Source organism: Priapulus caudatus, unplaced genomic scaffold, assembly GCF_000485595.1.
Source record: "Priapulus caudatus unplaced genomic scaffold, Priapulus_caudatus-5.0.1 Scaffold754, whole genome shotgun sequence".
Taxonomy (NCBI): domain Eukaryota; kingdom Metazoa; phylum Priapulida; class Priapulimorpha; order Priapulimorphida; family Priapulidae; genus Priapulus; species Priapulus caudatus.
The window spans coordinates 1-20,419 of record NW_014577815.1 but is presented as its reverse complement, the minus strand read 5'-3'; the positions used below and the strand labels follow the sequence as shown (position 1 = coordinate 20,419).

Genomic DNA, 20,419 nt, shown 5'->3' with positions numbered 1-20,419 from the left:
AGAGGGAGAAGAAGGAGAGTGGGGAGAGAGGGAGAAAGAGAGAGAGAGAGAGCGAGAGAGAGAGAGAGAGAGAGAGAGAGAGAGAGAGAGAGAGAGAGAGTGTGATCGAGCGAGAGAGAGAGAGCGAGAGTCTGATCGAGCGAGAGAGAGAGGGAGAGAGAGAGCGCGAAGGGAAGAGATAGCAAGAGCGAGAGAGCGAAAGAGAAAGAATGAGAGACAACGAGGGAGAGCGAACGCAGCGATGGGAGGGTGCTCTTGATTCGTTTGCCCCTGAGTTTAGCATCAGAACACCTGCCGTCAGGTGAGCGCTGTCGCTCTGCGGCACTTGTTGTATTGAACCGTTCCAAGTGCCTGTGCTCCAACTCATACTCTTTGTTAATCTAAAGGGGGGCTTATGTCGGGCTTGCGAGCCGAATCAACTGGAAGCAACTGGCTGCAATTCACTGCGACTGCAGTGCTTAGGTCGGTCGACTGCGACGCGACTGCCTGCGACTGGCCGCCACTAGTTGCTCGGAATAGAACAGTGGGCAACTGGATGCAACTAGTCGCTGCCGATCGCTTCCAGTTGCTCGAAATCCAGTTGCTTCCAGTCGAGTCGGCTCGCAAGCCCGACATAAGCCCTCCTTTAGTCTGTAACTTCACATTGATCATGCAGTTATACATAAAACATACTGTATGCTACATACAAGTTTTGGGTAGTGTCTAGTGACCCTGCAGCTGCACACAACCTACCTATTAATTATGCAACTTGTTGACCTCCGACAAACTGAATTTCCTTCAAAGGTGGCAGGGCATAAATGTTACAGTAGAATGTCGGGGTAAAAAAATGCATTAATCAAGTATTTTTTGCCGAATAACTTAACACACTAACAGGGTAGATGACATCCCCTCAAATTATATCAGCAACTTCAGCATTTCTTACAATGGAGATATTAGCACCTTTCTAAATTTCCCATGATTGAAGGCCCGTGTTAAGAATTGACTAATGCGGGGATTTGAAACTGTTTGGGAGGCTACATACATAATTTCTACGTATACATAGCTGCCCATGGGTGCGATCTATCAAATAAAGTGGGTATTGAAATTTAGACCGAAAATCACCTCCCAACCCTAACAGTATCCTTAACACATTGTGGACCCTTCCATTTTATTCTACAATGAAAGCACATATATTTCTGCCAGAAATGTGGCATGGGTGGAGTGTGGAGTTAGCAAAGTTCATTATGTAGGTTGTGTGCTAGATGAACTATAAAATTTAAAATGTCAATTAATCAGTCGTTCAGTCAATCAGAAATCCCTAAAATAGCAGCTCATAGTAACAGTCATAACGATATCAATCTTAAATGAGCCATATCTGGGAATCATGACACCCTGAAAGTTGCTGGTCACTAACCCCTGGCTGATCTAACCTGATAACATACTTCAATATTTTTAATAGCACAACAATTCTACAATAGAGGATAAGGATAGGCTAAACTCTTCATTGTGTGACGGAGATGGCCGCAAGTGTGGTGTTCCAGAGTCTGTATCAAGAGGATATTACTCAAGAGCCTTATCTAATAAAGAAATTGCACGTTATAGCAGGCAGTTAATTTTGCCAGAACTAGGAGTAAAAGGTATGTTTCACTAGAGTACCACACTAGTTGTTAGCCCAACTGACCTAAATAGATGGAGCTAACAGAAACCAAAAGGAACTCTATGAGAATTTATTTGATAAAAAATAATTAAATACAAGTTTAATCTAAATGATTTTAATGTTAAACTGATTTGAATAGAAACAATACAGGATGACATTAATATATTTATTATCATATTCATAGTATATCTTAGCTTAATTGTATGTTATTGCAAGGTATATAATTATTTTGATGCATGTGTGTACGCAGGTCAACAAAGATTACGCCAATCATCAGTTCTTCTTGTTGGCGCTGGAGGGTTGGGCTGTCCTGCTGCAATCTATCTTGCCGCAGCTGGAATAGGCTAGTGGATCTATATTCTCTTTTACTGTAACCCCCTGACGTAATACTGCATGCCTATACCTAGAGATTTTACAATCTAACATTGAAAATCACTTGATATAAAGGATCAATCTTCTAATTAGGTAATGGTATAAAATGAAAGCTAATATTCTATTATCCTTTATCTACCATTATCTTGCCACCCAGTCAAAAAATGAAACTAACTTTTAGGCTTGATACAAATAGGAGGATTCACTTATAGTTTTGATAATTACTCACAGTTACTTATAGTTACTTACCTACCTACTCAGGTTGCATAGGAATTGTCGATTATGATGAAGTGGAACTTAGTAATTTACACAGACAGATTTTGCACACAGAAGCCCGGATTGGGTGGGTAAAGTCAACCTCAATTGCTGAAGCGATTCACAGGTACTTAAGAGAAGTATAAAAAGTTATTATATCTAATATATATAAAAGTAATTCACACAATGAAGTATACAAGGGTTATCGACTACACTTTTCACTCTGTAGAATTTATTTATAAAATGTATGCATTGAGATAGAGTAAATTACTCACGATTGTAAACAGTACTTATAGAATCGTTAAATGCAAATAGATATGCAGTATTATTAAAATGTGTCCCTTTGTTATCTACCCAGCCTCAACTCAACCACCGTCTGCAATGCATATCACCTTGCATTGAACAGTGACAATGCCCGACAATTAGTGGAGAAATATGACATCATTTTGGACTGCTCAGATAATGTTGCTACTCGTTATCTACTGAATGACTGCTGCGTGCTGTGCAGTAAGCCTCTTGTATCAGGCAGTGCTCTAAGATGGGAAGGACAGGTAACATTTATTATATTTATCAGATGTTATCAGGTACAGGCATACATCTCTAAATTTCAATATAGAAGGGGGACTACCAGTGAACTAATATGCTTATAATGTCTGTACATCTTGTAGTTGACCGTATATGGCTGGAAAGGTGGACCATGTTACAGATGTTTATATCCCATACCTCCACCTCCAGAGACTGTCACAAACTGCTCAGATGGTGGAGTTTTAGGAGTAGGTAGGTAGCTGGTGTTTGATTTTTAATTTTAATGATTTAATAATTTATAATTAATTAGTGATGAATACGTGCATGCTACTCTAAATGTTTAATTCATTTCTTTAATTTTTCAAGTTACTTGGCTGATTCACTATGGTGCGATAAGTTAAACCATATGAGTTTTTAACTTCCATATATATCAAGCTGTCATATTAAACTACACCTCCACACTTACAGTGCCAGGCATCATAGGCAGCTTCCAAGCCCTAGAGGCAATTAAAATGGCTGCTGGAATCAACACGAGCTTCTCACAGCGTCTCATGTTGTTTGACGGATTAGATGGCAGCATGAGGTTCATAAAACTTCGTGGTAGGCAAGACAGCTGTAATGTGTGTGGCCGTAATCCGGCCATCATGCAGCTACTTGATTACGAGCAGTTTTGTGGTACGAGTGCAACAGACAAAGAACGATGCCTCCACCTGCTGAATAAAGATGAACGCATCTCTGCCAAGGTAACTAGTTATTTGGGCCTTTCCATATGAATGAGCCATGGGGCAGAGAATGTTTACTATTATTGGATGTTACATATTATCAGGAGTAGATCCCTATTATCTACTCCTGATATTATATTTTAAATATAGGTTGGAAATGTAATTTCCAGGCAACCAAGATACTGATTACTTCTTACTGCCATACCAAGAGTAGCCAAATGTAGAAATTAACCCAGTGTCGAATCTAAATAATGTCAGGCATAGTCTATACTACTATGCTCAGTTTGGTTCTAAAGTGCCTTTTAAACAATAGATATAAAGACCTGTGTTAAAATAAAATCCACGGATCATGTATGGTTGAATCAAAGAATGATTCCCCATGATTCCACATCTCAAATACACAACTAAAATTTCCCATCTATCAATGAAGAATAATTTGCATTATTATCTTTATGTTATTTGTGTTTGCTTCTATCAGGAGTACAAAGCAATGCTGGAAAGAAAAGAAGATCACATGCTACTGGATGTTAGGCTGCAAGTAGAAATGGACATCTGCCAACTGCCCAATTCTTATAGTATCCTGTACGCATTGCTAGAACGATTAGTCCGAAGATTAGTTCCAGCCCTAGTTTTGTTAGAAAATCCGTAACTTTAGAACAGTCCTATATCGTAGCGACCGTTATCAAAGAGATGTACTAGTGTCTCATCTAATAAACGACTTTAGTACAGCAATTACCAAGTTCTCACGTGTCCTAATTTAGCAGCAAAGTGAGAGTATGTTTCTGTCAGTGTGGTTATTGTATCTTACTACTATTTCATAGTCCCAACTTGTGTCCTCACACTAGGATAATTTTGACAACCGGCCTCCTGCTTTGGTGGCGGTTTTCTGGATGCTTGTTCATGTAAATTTACCTGCATAGGAATAGGTTCCTTAAATTTACCCAGACATTCCAATTGGAGATTTAAAGAAGGAATCCAGAATGAAAGAACTGCAGAAAGTGCTATTAGATGGCAATTCCAATGCATGTGAGTGTCCAAATCCATATATGGCTTGGTGTTAGTGGTATGGTGGTTGCGTGAATGCAAGTGATATCTATCACTAAATAATGTTTTAGTTTTAACACAGTGCACAAAGAAGACTGATATATTAGAGCTAAATTTTTGTTAAACTAGTTGAAACTATAACATCATTAATTATGAATCTTTCTTGTTTAACCAGTATTTGTAGTGTGTCACCGTGGCAACGACTCCCAAAAGGCAGTGAGACACTTACAGCAGCAGTTCAAGAATGATGACATTGAAATCAAGGATATCATAGGAGGATTACATGCCTGGTCAAAACATGTAGATCCCTCATTTCCAATATACTAATCAACCATTCTCTTAGACAAGCGGTATGTGAAAGAGATAGGCAATACAAATTGTGCACATATGATTGTTACATATGTTAACATTTTATTACAAAATAATTATTTACAATCCTGATCATATGACAGAGTGGAACATTACATCAAAAATGAGAAATCCTAGATGAAAATGCCATTCAGTATTCAAAGTGTTTAACTGTTGTGCATGGCGTCAGCCTCTAGGAGATAAATATATCGATAGCTTAGCTTAAAGGCCCTTCGATTGTTAATTTAATTCATGTATAGTTATGCTGATACATTTCAGTACCTTTTAGGCATGTGTTAGCTGGAATACCCTGTGACAAGAATTTGAACAACCCAGTGATGAGCTAGCCTCATATAATGGCTTTGCAAATATGATAATGATTTATGTGATAAGCTCAAGTTGTATCAAGTCTGGCTTAGTAAACTTCAGTTAATTGCATTGCAAATCATTACAAAATTCCCTATGTGCTAAGTCGTGTGGTATATCAGTCCGAGATTGCATAGAGTAAATTAATAATTGGTATTAATTTCTATTATCACACATGTGAAATATATAACCGTGTTCTATGACTCAAGTGTTGAAATAGAAATGATTGTGTGGTTTTCAACAGTTCTGCCATGTACTTGCACTTATGCACACTAAACGTGGACGGTGCTTTTTGCTTAAAGGGGCACAATCTAGCATTTAGATCGTCTCAGGAACTGTCAGATTGGCCCAGAATCCTGCCCACTGCTGATGAACAGGGCTTGCATTTATGCTGTTTCTAATGGTTAGCTCAAAGCACAGTTGCCTATATTTGGCAACGTATTGACGTTGCACACATGAATTAATAGTTTTTTTCAACTGTATGGCTGACTGGAATTTACATGTACTCTCGCAGCACATGTAAATGTCAAACTGACATTTCAGCTGTACTACATCTCCGAACATACTGGGTCTGTCCTCGGGACACGAACATATAGTCATGACATGACACCTTGCCAGATTTATCACTGTCACATTTATCGCCCTACCATGAATAAAGGGTCGCATGCATGTCACAACAAGTTTACTTACACATCGTTATTATGTTACAATAGAAATTTAATGCAATATACTCATTCAAACAACCAAACACATTTTGCATCATTGCACACCTGCTATAAGTTCACCTTAGCACCTTCTATCACAACAGACTTGCCACACTGTAGATGTTCAGGCAGCCTAGAGAGATGAGTCTGTAAAAATAAAACAGCCATGCTTACATTTAATGCAATTTGTGATATTTTTTGTGGCAAAACATGTTCTTGTATAATATCATGTATGTATGGTTAATGATAATTACTCAATTAATTAGCATGCCAAAGCAGAATGGCTGCCCGTAAATTATAAAGCGCACAGTGACAAAATCTACAAATCGTGATGGTTTCTATTGATGTTTGTCATTTTGACCGATTTGTTAGTAGACAATACATATACCCATGCATACCACATGAGACATATTTTTGAACATTATTAATATTCTTCACTACCACACCATACACCACACCACACAAATGTTACACTAACAATAATTTCATGCAAAAATAACAATATGCACTTGTGAACTACCTTTAGAGATTGGACTACTTTATTAGAATGATATTCGGTCATTAATCTGATAAGTAAACGACAGAAACGCAATCCTTCTCAAAGGTCAGAAAAATGGGAGTCAACCCCTTCCTCCATTTCGGCTTACAGTTCAGAAATTGAGGAGTATATATAAAGTAATATTTTCACTAATGTGGTAGGGTCAGTTGTTAGTCTCTCACTAATAAAGTTTTGCAGATTAGTAATAAAATAAGAATAGCATACAAAAATTATAAGGAAGAGCATAAATAAAACGACAAACTTCTGTTAACTACGACATGGTTTTCACACTGCATTGTAGTATGCTTGATAATAATTGATAAGTTCCTGATATTGCTATGATGTACCTTGGGTTTGGAGTCTCGTGAAGACATGTATCCTACACACATGCTGTCTGTGGTATATGCCCATATACACTCCACGTCTGAAATGCAAGGTTAACAATAATGTATCTTTTATCCAGGTCTAAAACGTAGAGAAATAAATGTAAAAACTGCAACTTTTGTTATCCCTGCAAACATCAGTACAATCAATGACACCATCCATAAAAACGAATAATAAATTGTCTAAATAATATTTACTTTATTAAATATTATTCAATGTACTTTCAATAAATCAATACACAAAAACATTATAATTTACATCCCACTAGCTTGACACGTTGGCGTTACAGCATATATATACTAGTGAAATCAAAGAGAATTGGTACGAACCTTCTACACTGCCACCAGATAGACAATATTTAAGTATCAAAGCCCCTCCTTGTTTCTCTTGCACATCCTTTAAAAACGGTGATCCTGCAAAAATGAGTATACATGAAACACATGCACACCACAAATTCATAATTTACTATTAGATGGATAATATATTAGATTAATTAATCAATAACCATTAGCTAAAGGTTACCACTTCACTACCACTGTGAAACAATAAGAGTCGCAAGGATGATGACTGTAAACACATCAACAAGAAACATGCCATTTAAAGAGCACACAAATTATAAATATAACCTACTCAATGAAATGATAACATGTTACATGATTGATAATGTACCTAGAAAGTTGTTTTGGAAAGCATGACTTGTAGCATCACTAATAGTTTCCTTGGAGATGACAGCAGTAGCCAACTCTCTGGCAAATAACGTTTTGACCAGTTGCTCTCCACAGCCTGAACCAAAATTATAACACCAAGATACATTTTATCCTGATTTTATCATTAGTCACCACATTGTATGCGAAATAATGTAATTATATAGCACTGTTGTCAGTACGTTGAGGGTGCAATGTGGTGACTAATAATAAAATGTATCTTATGTATCTTTCACATGTGGCATGTAGGGGGCAATTTGAAAAGATAACGTCAGTATGACAAGTAGGAGCTGGAGGTCAACACTCAGCTCTGGGTGCAGACATGCAATTTCCTTCCTAACATAAGGCATAGAAATGGTGTTGCTATTGCTAGCTCACAATGAGGTGTGGTGTGAAAATACAGGTCAAAGGCTTATCAGCAACAAGTAACATGACAGATTACAAATATTTTGAAGATGTGGTACGTGTGACCCATGCAATTAGAGACTTAGTTCAAATTTAAATTTTAGTTTTAGCACTTTTATTAATTTATTGAAAGGGCAATGAAATATACATTCTCACTGATAGACGAACATTAGAAGTTCAGTGCCCCTTTGCCCTTCAAAGAGTCAGCTAAATGTTGATTTCTTCATTACAATATATCTCAATAAGCAAGAAAATTTTGGTGCTCATATCAATTGATACTTATGGTTATAGTGGAATAAAATAAGATTACTTCAGATATGGAGGTCATGGTGAGACATGGCTAAAAAGTTACAAGTCAGCTCTGTAGATAGTGAACTATGAATTTGTGCATAAGATAAATACTTACAATTTCAGAAATTTTAAATAAATTAGAATATATTCACTATAGATTCTTTGTTTAAACGAGATACTATAAAACAACATATAAAAGTTTAACCACCTTAGTTAAGAGGTCAATGTAAGTTTGCTTAATTTTACCTGTCGTTGCCACACCAACACCAGGCAGGCCATCATCTGCATTTTGGGCCCAGCATCCACACCCATACAAGGCTGCCTGTGAAATGTATACGTATCCATCATTGTGGTACGGGGGCAGCTGTATACTATTACAGTATGGTCCCGTTATAATGAGACCATTGAGGTCCATAAAATGTCATCATTAAAAAAGCGGGGTCACGCTAAATCGGGGTTCAAGAAAATCGGCGTATAAAACTGATCCAATGTTGCTAGTGTCAGTCGCTGCTCGTCACTGTCGACCCAAGCACTCAGTTGCAATGAGTTGCAATGCATCGCGCCATGTCGCATTCAATCACAATCCGACTTAAGGCCGGCTTAACTCAACAAAAAACCTTTCAGTTACGGAAAGAGCAAAATAAAGGCCCACTGACTCATCGCGTAAAATCGGGGCGCGTAAAATCGTGGTTTCACTGTATCACGAAAATATTTAATTGGAAGCTATGATGTAAAGTATAAAACGTTTTACAATACCTGCCCGACCCTTCCTATCTGTTTGAGGGATATTCCACCGCTGGAGGCTGCTGCTGCCACGTTTCCATGTGAATCCAAGCAAATTGCACCAACAGTATCTAAACTTTTCTCCTCACAGCTAGCTCCTATGCTGTCTTTGTTACCTGACATAGTCTGAAAAGCTTAATAATGTCTGAAATGCATTCATGTTACAGGGTGGTCCACAACCTAAAATTCAAACATGTAAAACTGGGAACTTTAGAGGAGTACTTTAGATATTATTTGAAATTATGTGCGCCAAGCGCACATCACGAGCGTGAAGCATGTAGTCACTTGCGGCCGGGGTCCAGGTGCTCCCTGCTCTCTGATGCAATCTGAGCCTTATTTTGGAGCATTTTTGCACAAAATTTATGACCTATATTTCAAAATAATTTGGGTCAAGAGTCATGAGTGATGAGTCATTTTTCATTGTTCAATTTGTATACTAGTGTGAATGTAACCAGTAAAATGTTATAAAGCAATGTGCGAAAAATTCAAATAAATATACTATAAAGTGAAACTATATTGATAGAGTGTGGGTAGCATGCTAGCTGCGAGCTGAGAGTTGCGAGTTGTTAATTAAAAAATGGATGAGAAAAACTTCTTCATACCAAATTTACGGCAAAGATACTGCAACGAAAGTAAAACCTACAGCAATATGGTTTATAAACTGGCGAAAAGAAATGCTATTTGGGTCTTTTAAAAACATGGATTACTGGATTAAGACACTTAATGACCAGGACTGAAGCAGTTGTTCAAAAGTTGATAATTCAGTCGTATTCACTGGATAGTGATTTATCCAGTGGATATCGCTATCCACTTTTGAACAACCAGGGCCAGGCTGTTTCGACCAGGCGCATAGCCAGGGGGCCCTTGAGCTCGCATGATTCCCCCCCCCCCAGATTTCATTTCTGAATCAGCCACTGCATAACGGGAGTAGGCGAAATGGGAATATTGCCGATTCTGAGAGTAGACAAAATGGGAGTAGGCGAAATGGGATATAGGCGAAATGGGAGTAGGCCAACTGGGATGTTACCAGTTGAACATAGGTGACATTTCTGCTGATCAAGCAGTCGACTCTAGGGCTTTTTTAGAGGTACGGACAGCTGGCCCAAACAGCCAACCTAGTATTTTAACCTTTTTTACGACAGGTAATTCACGGGAAAAATAGTTAAGCGTTGAGGTTAAGTTAATAGTTAAGCATTGACTTACTAACGCAAGTTGCGAATGATAAATATCTGGCAATGCTTACTATCCCAGTACCCGACTCGCAACTCGCAACTCGCAACTCGCAGGTTACCAACGCTGATATTGATATGAGGCTCAGGACAAGTGAAAGTCTATGTCGGACAAGTTATTCGTTTGGCTAGTTGCCCGATTGGACAACTAAAAAATTTCTAGTTGTGTAATATTCCTACCTTTGAGCCAGGACGCTATCGCACAACATTATATTTTCAAAGGTTGCCGAAACAAGCGGCCCGCGAGGCACGCGTCTGTGGCTGTGCACATCGACGCTGCATACGTGTCTGCTGGCTGGAGGCGGAATTGATTGAAGTACGGGGGGGGGCACGATTGTTTCAGTCGCGTGGTGCTAATCACTACTGAAATGTAGGGGGTGGGCACCGCTGGACTATGAGAGAGCGACAGCAAAACTCTTTCCTGGAATTGAGGAAAAAGCTACAATCGGGAATGACACACGAGTGTGCCGGCACGCAAAAATAAACGTGTGAATTTCATTACGATTTTCCATGGATTACCGTTCTATGGGTCTACGTAGGCACGCCCACAGGCACACACGCACACACACAGGCATGCATGCACGCGCGCAGGTATGTGTGCAGACACGCACGCACACACACAGGCACATGCCCAGGCACGCATACAGGAACGCGCGCATGAATCAGAGCAAGCAGCTCAGAAGACGTAGACGCACTGTATGACTCGACTGCCCGACAAGTGGGAGCCCATGCACAGAGTAAAACAGTGTAATAGACTTTACCATTCTTGCTCGCTTTGCTTGACTTGCTTCTAGTCTCTCCATGTAGCGTTTATATGTGGCCCGACTTTGTTCTACAATAATAGGTGTTTTGATACAATGTGTCAAATAATTAATTACAGAACAGCTTTACATACTCTACAGCAACATGAGATAAGTATTAAGATATTTAACACAGTAAGTTATTACACATTAGTATTTAATTTTATCAGAGTATTTTACATAATAACAAGTTTGGCAGTGCAATAGTACTCGCCTGAGAACTAGTAATACTGTCATCAACTGATCATCTTATCTACTGATACAACAAGAACAACAACTGCAGCGTTTGGTGCAACTGTCACACATGCCAATTCATGCTGCACATCTAGGATTATAGATGGTAATCACTAAACCTAACTGAGTCTCGTACTGCACATCTTAGATTATGGATGGTAAGCACTAAACTGATCGGAGTTTCGTACTACATCTATCGAACCACACCCTCAAACAATCTAACCTATCCCATTATTTTCGAACTGAGGATGCCCCCCTCTTTATGCCAAAGATAAAAGCATAGGTATAATGGTTAGATTTGTAACGGAGGCATTTGTTTGCAAAATTACTTAAATTCCTTTGACATCCAGTTACAACCTACCAACGTTTTAGTAAGCTGCCCCTCTACACACAAAATATGAATATTGTATAGAAAGCCATTTAGAACCGAGATGCTTCTATTGCGCAAAAATGATCGCCTTTACTATTGTGCTATAGCTGCATCCGATTCCTATTTCATTACTAATTATCGCTAATACTACAACCTTCTTACTAATTTGATAGCTACCTTGTGTTTACCCATTCCTTGATGTAACAGCCATATGCACTTCGCACCATGTCATTAGTAAATAAAAACAAAGTTGTTTTTATTCAATCCTGATATAGCACAAATCGGATTATTTACCTGTGATCAGTTCATCTGGAGTTGATTTATGTATACCTCGATCCATCCCCCAGTCTCTTGCACCTGCACCTACCATCAAACTGTAAGTACACGTTTACACATAAAAATTACACGATCAACTTTAATGATTCAACTATTGATGTATGGTTATTTGTCTATATGATTGAGTTTGTCTTGCACGAATGACGACACAAATAACTTGAAATTTTTCCATAATCTTTCGGTGATATGGTCGAACATTTTTAGCGGCTACCTCAATAAAATGATCACGTTCCCGTAAAGACCACTTTTTGCAATTCCCATGAGTGGCAGTTACATAGTAAAACCATCTCTATAGAATGGCCAGCTGCCCATACAGGCCACATTTGTCCTTACCTTTCAGTGACCATTATATAGAGATTTGACTGTACATTCGTCACCACCATCATAATACCACACTCATGAGTAGGTAACTAACCGGGCTCTTACCATGGGGCAATACGCCCTAGAGAGAGATTGCCTTCTAATTGTTGGCTTAACAACTTCCGGGCTACCAGCACTGGATTCTGTATATCTGCAAATATTTTTGAAATGTTATTAAAATATATTGCAAATTCAGAAAATAGGAATGCTATCAAATTATATATTGCTTCATTATATAAAACTATAGGTCAGATATCAGATTTCTCACAGCCTTCAACAAAAACGACAAATTCCCATTCTTTCACAAGTATACCTGGTACGGCTCCTACGGCACCAAATCCTAGTGACCTCCCATCCATGAGTCCCGCATCACACTCCACTGTTCCCTGTATTGTTAGGTTAGAACCTCTGCCTGCATTGGTCCAAATATTATCCTGAAAAACACATTTCTTTTATATAAGTTACATAAAAATTTCTAATAACGTGGTGTAGCAACCATTACTAGTCTCAACTTGCAATGCATTGTTACACAGTATTATAACAACCCTCTTACTGCCTTGTGATTCAACTATTTATTCTGACATTTGAAGAAATAATAATAGAAACTATTACATTGATTACACCTGATCATAAATTGTGATGTTATATAACATAACTCTACATGTTACACGACATTGTAACTAACCTCCAATGCAACGATAGTAGCAGTGACTGAATCTATAGCCGATTTACCTTCCTGTAATGCCTTCATACCCTGAAAATATAGAACAGCACATTTTATTGGTACATAGATCATAACAACCTGATTGGGTTAAAAAAATATTTCAACAGTATCAGGGTTGGAAATTAACGGTAGTCCGTTTGTCCGAAACTAGCAGACTTACAGACGGATGAGTAGATTGCAACAAGAGCTAGTCCGGTGGATTACTTGACTGTCAGCGTCAACTTAGCACTGTCAGTTTTGACTAACATGGATAAATAAACTGATAATTTAAATGATATCTCTTTCCTGGAACTTTTTTTAAATAAATTAAACTACCAATTAGCAAATTTACTTAAAAGTAGTGTTCTTTATTACATATTCACAAAAATACTGAACTACAAGAATTGCTCATGGACTACCAGATTACAAAATCTAGTAGTCTACATGACTATACTAGTCAAAGAAGGTTAATTTCGCACCCTGCAATATTAAGAGATTACAATATGGGATAACATAATTATATAGACAGATAGCAAGATTGGACATTTGGAGGTAACAACAAACTTGCGACATATCAATCCAAAGTCAATGCTTTACATGCCACACAGATATTTATGGATGTATGTGCAATTTAGGTTATATATACTGACATGGAGCAGAGCTTCTTTACATGCCTCCTTGTAATTAGACTTCTTCTCTTCTGAATGATAACCAGCCCCTGCAACAAAATAACACTGTGACAATGAGAGAAAATAAATCACATTTACGTAACTTGCCAATTGTAAATCTATGATGAAGAATCATGCGACATAGATAGATCCTTTCTTTCAATAGATATTATGAACACTGGATGCGATTACAGTGCCATTATCATTGTAACCTTTAATTAAACTTTCAAAAGAATACAATTAGTTAAAAGCAAACCAGTGTCTTAGCCAGGGTAGTTCAATATCTTCAATCTTTTGGGCCACATGGATACAAGATCTAAGCTTACCAATATGAGCTAAATTTGCACTATGCTTGATAATTTTAAGTTATAAGACCATATAAATGTTTATAACCACAGATACTCTATTAATATTTCTACAGCTACATTGGTGAGCCAGTCAAGGACATCACAACCCTTCTGAAAACATTTATCATTAAAATATTGAATATTAAATTATTTTATATCCAAAAAATATTATTGCATTTTTGATGATTATTGAACCATTAAAATGAAAATTTTCACATGAACGTTTATGGGCCATACAGAATGCAGGCTGAATGCGGCCAATAGGACTGTAGTTTGACCATCTTGGCCCGCCCAGGCTGCAGGTCTAACATTAATCAGCCTTTTGAGGCAAGTCTTCTTCAAGCTAGGACCATCCTACCTGTACTTTTAGTAAAGCTTGCACAGTACCTTAACAATACTACTCAGTTCAGAAGGCAACAGTAACTAGTATAGGGTTAGAAACACCATGGCATATGCATTAATAAGACACATACTCACCAACATGCACAGCTATAAAACCTTTGCCTTTATCACAGTTCTCCTCACACATGATGGTGTGAAATGGTTGTGCAAATCAATCACAACTTGTATTGACTTGTGGGATGCTATCCCGAATGTTCATCATGATTAATTTATTGACCACATATATCTTATCTGTAAAAGTAATAATTATAACAACGGTTTCATGCCATGACTTTTAACGGCAAATAAGCAAAACAATGAATGGCAAAGTAGCTATGTAGGCCTATTGCAGAAATTTTGTACAACTTACAGGACTTCTTTTAGAAAAATAGTACTAATTCAAAGACAGCTAGAAAACAGTCTAAGCCCAAGCTAAAATAAGGCTCATAGTTATACCAATACTACGGCTTACAACGAAGTAAATTTTCAATGACAGACAACTAATTTGATAGCATTCTTAATCCCACAGCCACGGGCACTTGGAACATTTCAATAATAAAATGATGATAAATAAACACAAAAACACATTGCGGAGGTCCCTAACTAGGTTGATGATTGATCCAATTTATTTACTACCAAAGTCCGAATGTTTCTTTACTCTCTTTCGCCAATTGCCAATAATTTCCTGTGAATCACCAGTACTACTACTAAATGCTTCTCTGCAGCGCACCGCACGCACGCCGCTGTGTACAAACAACAAAATTATAGTTTTGTTGTTTACAACTCTATAATTTTGTTGTTCCTTTTCCCAAGGCAATGCGGGGTACCCAAGCTAGTTATTATAGAAGGGAGTGGATATTTAACCATATCCGGCAGAGTATCCACTTCCGCTATTTTACCAACACCACATTTGATTGGCTAGTATATTTATGACATCATCAACGTTACGTTCGAATCCCATAAGGTTTAGCAATCTTGAAAACTTTTAGGTTAAAATCCCAATTATTTCTACACATTTGTAGCCCCGTTTGATCATAGACATAGAAGCTATTTTCCGTGAATCACGTTTCCAATAAGAAACCTTTTGAATACATTCATAATATACTAACATACATAAATATTCTAGCCAATCAGAAGTACTGTACGGTAAAAATTAAAATAGCAAAAGTGGATACGCTCCCGTATACGGTCAAGCCTGGCGCACATTGCCGAACATTTTCCCGAACAAATGTTTGTCCGAACAAATGTTTTTGTCTGGCAATGTGCGGGTGAACAATTGCTGAGCGCACATTGCCGAACATTTTCCCGAACAAATGTTTGTCCGAACAAATGTTTTTGTCTGGCAATGTGCGGGTGAACAATTGCTGAGCGCACACTGCCAAACATTTTGCAGCAAACAACCTCGTGGCGCTGTCTAGTAGCTGTGTTGTAAAGAGTCATGTGATCGGCGTGAATGGCGATGCCCAGTTTGCACAAGAGAATTTTAACAACTTTACTAATTTTAGACAGGGCTGCTGCCCCCACATTTCGACCATTATCGGCGTGAATGGCGATGCCCAGTTTGCACAAGAGAATTTTAACAACTTTACTAATTTTAGACAGGGCTGCTGCCCCCACATTTCGACCATAATCTCTTCCTTTTCAAAAGTCCACACTTCGATATAGCAGACGCCATATTGTACACAAAAATCATGTGACCACATATCGTGCTGCTATTGGTTACTACTTTACAAATGTTCCTAGAATTTGTCGACATTCAGCGCACATTGACGAACATTTCCGATCTTCAGAAACATTGTTCGGAACAAATGTTCGGCAACTTTTTTCACCGCACATTGCCGAACATTTCATGGAACATTGCTACGATGTTTTTGAGCAAAATGTTCGGCAATGTGCGCCGGGCTTTAAATATCCACTGCGATTATGGCAACGTGCATGGTCATTGATATACATGTTCTTTAGCCCGACGAGCAGTGTTCGAAATTCACGTCGGCCCGTCGGCCCGCCGCCGACAGTTTCGATGCCGGGCCTACAGCTTCTTGATACAACAGGCCCGCTGATCCTACAGCTATTTGATCACCGAAAACTCGAAACACTGAGAAACATTTACATGTAGAAATCTGTTCATGCATATTAACTTCCAGGGGTATTTATTTGAAAACTAATCCGTGATAAACCGTGACATACATGTAAACAATTCGTTCGCCCACTGCATATTATTGACTGCCCACTGCAATCAACTTTAGTTGGCATTCAAGAAACGTGCATGGGATGTTCGGACGCACAGGTTAGCACAGGTTCCTGAATCCAGTAGCAGCGTTGGCATACCAAAAATCGATAAGAAGTGGGTGGAGCTTACTTTTGGCCAGTGGTAGTGAACCTTACACATTGTGTTGGCCAGGGTTTATTTACGTGCACGGGTCGTGCAGCACGCTCACTGTTCACGTGCGCTAGGTTGTGGAGTAATTCTCACATCCCCGCGCATTTCACGTTTGGATGTAAACAATAAAGTATCACTGGTAGTTAACAAACGATCAGTATATATATACTGTTTTAAAATAATATTAAGAAGATTTAGGTAATATATCATGTTGAATTATACAGTAAATAATAATAATTGTCTCAAGTTTTAACACACATAAGTCACTGTAGCTGCAAAGCACGTCGTGTGGTATTACTTTACTAGTCATGCAAACAGCAGTACAGCCTCGTCGCACCACTCAGGTTTAACCGTGTCATATTGTTTTTAACGTTTGGAAAAACTATATACATTTTATACAGGGTGTAGCTAAATAAAAGCTTCCCCAAGTAAGAGCTTGTATGTCTACAAAATACATTTACTTTGGACACACTCAACACAGACGGAATTCCCCAGTGCCCATCAAAATTTTACAGTACTAGTAGGTAAATTTTACATAATTTTTTCCTTTTCCACCAAAAAGTGTTGCTAGTTGTAAGCTATTGGAGTACTCTGAAATGGCGATCTAGATTGCATAGATCTCAGAGCTTATAATTTTCAAAAAATTTCTGTGGGGCATGCCCCCAGACCCCCATAGAAGTCCCCGATGTGTACCAGACTACCAGTCTGTCTCTCTGCTGTCAAAGTGGAGAGTCGTAGTTACCAAGGAGCTACATATAACAACGATGTGGCGTTTCCTTAATTGTGAGCCCCCGGCAAAGAAGCATAAACAGTCATCCGACGAGAGGAAGGAAAAACAGAGGGATTATGATTATGGACATTGATAATAACTAATAAACACAAGGAAGAACATGATATGCTGTTTTATTACTGTAATTTGCTCCAAAATTGGCGGGCCTCCAGCTTTTCTGGCGGGCCTGCAGCTTTTAGGAGCTATAGGCCCTGCAGGCCTACAGCTTTTTCTGCTCAGTGGCAAACACTGCCGACGAGGCTGTGCGACTGATTGTCAATACAGTTGCAGATTGTCTATTCTTCTAACCATAGCAAGACCGTTTCTTGGAGCTACATGTTCCTGTGCTATGTCACGTGCGATTCATTTCGCATTTGCATCTTCTTCTGTTTTAATACAGTTTATTTTTCAATAAAAACCACGTACACTATTCCGTAGACTAGCAATATGCCAATCTGGCATATGAATAGCTAATAAAATGTTGTTGCTATATTACCATTTACTTATATGATAATATAAGATATTCTTAGGAAGTGTTACTGTAGGTGCCGCCATACAGTATTAGTATTATGTAGAGATTTCGGTTGGCGAGCGTCCAAATACTACGGTACACACCGAAGACTCTATTCAAACCACAACTCATTACAGGGCGCGGCCATTTTGGAGTAACTAAAAACATCGATCGGAAAACCAGTAACCCACACAAAATACATTTAATAAATCAATTCATAAAATCAGAAAGAGAAAAGTCTAGCAGTATTAAAGTGCGGATAAAAATGATAATGAGGAAATAAATAAACGGACAATTAAACTAGAATACGAATAGTATGGTACCACCACAGACTAACGGATACATCCGTTAGTCTGTGGTACCACTGGCACTACTAGCTGATACAAGTAGACTGGTAGGGGAAGGTGGGGCATAATGGCACCATGAGGCATAACGGAACAGCTAAAAAAAACACATAAGGAAGTGCTGCCATCTATCGGGATTTTGTTAAATTATAGAGTCCAGCAGCCATGATGACTCCATGAAATTACATAGACGTAGGTGCCGCACACACAAGGTGAGACGCCATGAAATTTTTTTCACCCTCCTGATCTAAGGTAGGCCCATAGTTCTAGTCGAGGTGTTCCCACTGTGATGATAGCTTCCAAACATCTGATGCATGTATTTAAATAGAATTGCCTAGGCTACATGTCAAGTGAGTTTGAAGTCACCGGCCCTACAATAGANCTCAAAAATCGAATTTTGAGGTATTTTCCTGACTTAGAGGAGCACAAGCGAGGCCGAGACATTCTACTTGCTTTCAACCAGGATGTTGGATCAGCCCTGCGCAAGGCATGTGAGCAGGATGCCGACAGTGATGGCATTCATCTGGCTAAGGCTGCCAACGTGATCCGAAGAGACATGCTGAAGATGACGACTGCCTTCAGTGGTTCATTTGACACTCACTGCCAGGAAGAGTCGGTGCCAAATTCACTCATCGCACTGGTTTCCATGATCTTGAATGGCCCCAATATCAAAGAACAGTCAAGCCACTCATCTATACCAGCTCCTACACTTACAATCTCCCAGCTCCTGATGTTCAACAGCTGTGCACACCGTCGCAAGAGCACCGGTTCCGTACAATCTACCAAGCACAGTCAAACCAGGGAGACACCTGTGCCTGTGTACCTGGGTGTGATGATCCACACGAAGACACGCAGACGAGACCTCGTTGATGAGCTGTACCGCCTTGGTCTGTCCATCGCCTACGACAGGGTGCTGAACATTTCGTCTGCGTTGGGGAACAACATCTGTCGCTACTTCATGTTGGAGGGAGCAGTCTGCCCACCAAAACTGAAGGGTGGCTTGTTCACCACGGGAGCAGTCGACAACATAGACCACAACCCCAGCTCGACAAGTGCTCAGGACTCGTTCCATGGTACGGGAATCTCTTTGTTCCAACACCCGAATAGTGACGTCCCTGGAGTTCAACGGATTATGGACACAGACAACACTGTAACAACTGCGACAACAGTTGACCACCTGCCAGAATCATACACCAGGGTGCCTCCCTTGCTCCTGAGGAAACGTGACCCACCTATACCAAAGTTGGCGGGTCCCAACAGAAGTAAATGCCACCTAATGCCTCAAGCAGTGAAGACTGAGTACAGGTAAATACGCAATGATATTTCTGCATATTCTGTACTGGCTGTATTTGATGTTTGGACAATGACAGTAGCCCTGTGTATCTGCACCAACTAACCACCACTGTCTTGTTTACTGTCTTCTTTTATTTGTCTCATTCAACAGGTGGCTGGATCAGATGGGGAAGATGGTGACTGCAGACACACCGCTCACTGGAGACGAGACTGTGTCATGGGCTGCATACCACGCCAGCGAGCAATCAGCACCAGTGGATCCAAGCAGTGTGGCCATTACCTCATTGCTGCCCCTCTTCTATGATCAGGCCAACTCCGTGGCCATGATTCGCCACTCCATGGACGTCATCAAGAAGGCAGTTGATATCCTGAATCCTGGTCAGGTCCCGGTCATCACCGCGGATCAACCTTTTGAGGTATTTTCCTGACTTAGAGGAGCACAAGCGAGGCCGAGACATTCTACTTGCTTTCAACCAGGAACCAGGATCAACCACTGTACACGCTGGCCAAGCAGATCCAATGGAGCTGGCCTCAAACACATGGAGAAGATTACTTCATTATCCTGTTTGCCGGCCGGATTCCACATCGAAAAGGCATCATTCAACACTCTGGGCGAC

General features: G+C 39.4%; 2 protein-coding genes across 7 annotated transcripts in view; one reads left to right on the top strand and one right to left on the bottom strand.

Moving 5' to 3' along the window:
* Positions 1-4,901, top strand: part of LOC106813306 (adenylyltransferase and sulfurtransferase MOCS3-like) — an 8,431-nt gene extending 3,530 nt beyond the window's left edge. For 2 of the 3 annotated variants that reach the window (XM_014817413.1, XM_014817412.1), the window contains exons 2-10: positions 1,439-1,616; positions 1,887-1,979; positions 2,270-2,390; positions 2,622-2,814; positions 2,932-3,040; positions 3,257-3,531; positions 3,989-4,085; positions 4,456-4,536; positions 4,730-4,901. In XM_014817413.1, coding sequence (XP_014672899.1) covers positions 1,439-1,616; positions 1,887-1,979; positions 2,270-2,390; positions 2,622-2,814; positions 2,932-3,040; positions 3,257-3,531; positions 3,989-4,085; positions 4,456-4,536; positions 4,730-4,881 — 1,299 coding nt within the window. In that variant the 3' untranslated portion in view covers positions 4,882-4,901. Of the gene's footprint in view, positions 1-1,438; positions 1,617-1,886; positions 1,980-2,269; positions 2,391-2,621; positions 2,815-2,931; positions 3,041-3,256; positions 3,532-3,988; positions 4,093-4,430; positions 4,537-4,729 lie in introns of all 3 variants that reach the window. The other variant, XR_001394449.1, reaches the window with a different exon arrangement.
* Positions 4,902-4,940: 39 nt separating this feature from the next.
* Positions 4,941-18,884, bottom strand: LOC106813308 (threonine aspartase 1-like). Of its 4 annotated transcripts, none has more exons than XM_014817415.1 (14): positions 18,528-18,884; positions 14,602-14,757; positions 13,760-13,827; positions 13,092-13,160; positions 12,720-12,840; positions 12,473-12,557; positions 12,005-12,084; positions 11,068-11,138; positions 9,051-9,203; positions 8,541-8,616; positions 7,564-7,677; positions 7,224-7,307; positions 6,858-6,934; positions 4,941-6,119 (listed from the first exon to the last, which is right to left on the bottom strand). In XM_014817415.1, exons 2-14 carry the CDS (start codon positions 14,651-14,653, stop codon positions 6,042-6,044), a joined length of 1,128 nt encoding a protein of 375 aa, XP_014672901.1. In that variant the 5' UTR covers positions 14,654-14,757; positions 18,528-18,884; the 3' UTR covers positions 4,941-6,041. The 4 variants fall into 4 exon arrangements, with proteins under 4 accessions (XP_014672901.1, XP_014672900.1, XP_014672902.1 ...); XM_014817414.1 differs by lacking the exon at positions 18,528-18,884 and adding an exon at positions 18,151-18,416; XM_014817416.1 differs by lacking the exon at positions 18,528-18,884 and adding an exon at positions 18,270-18,416.
* Positions 18,885-20,419: the final 1,535 nt, after the last annotated feature.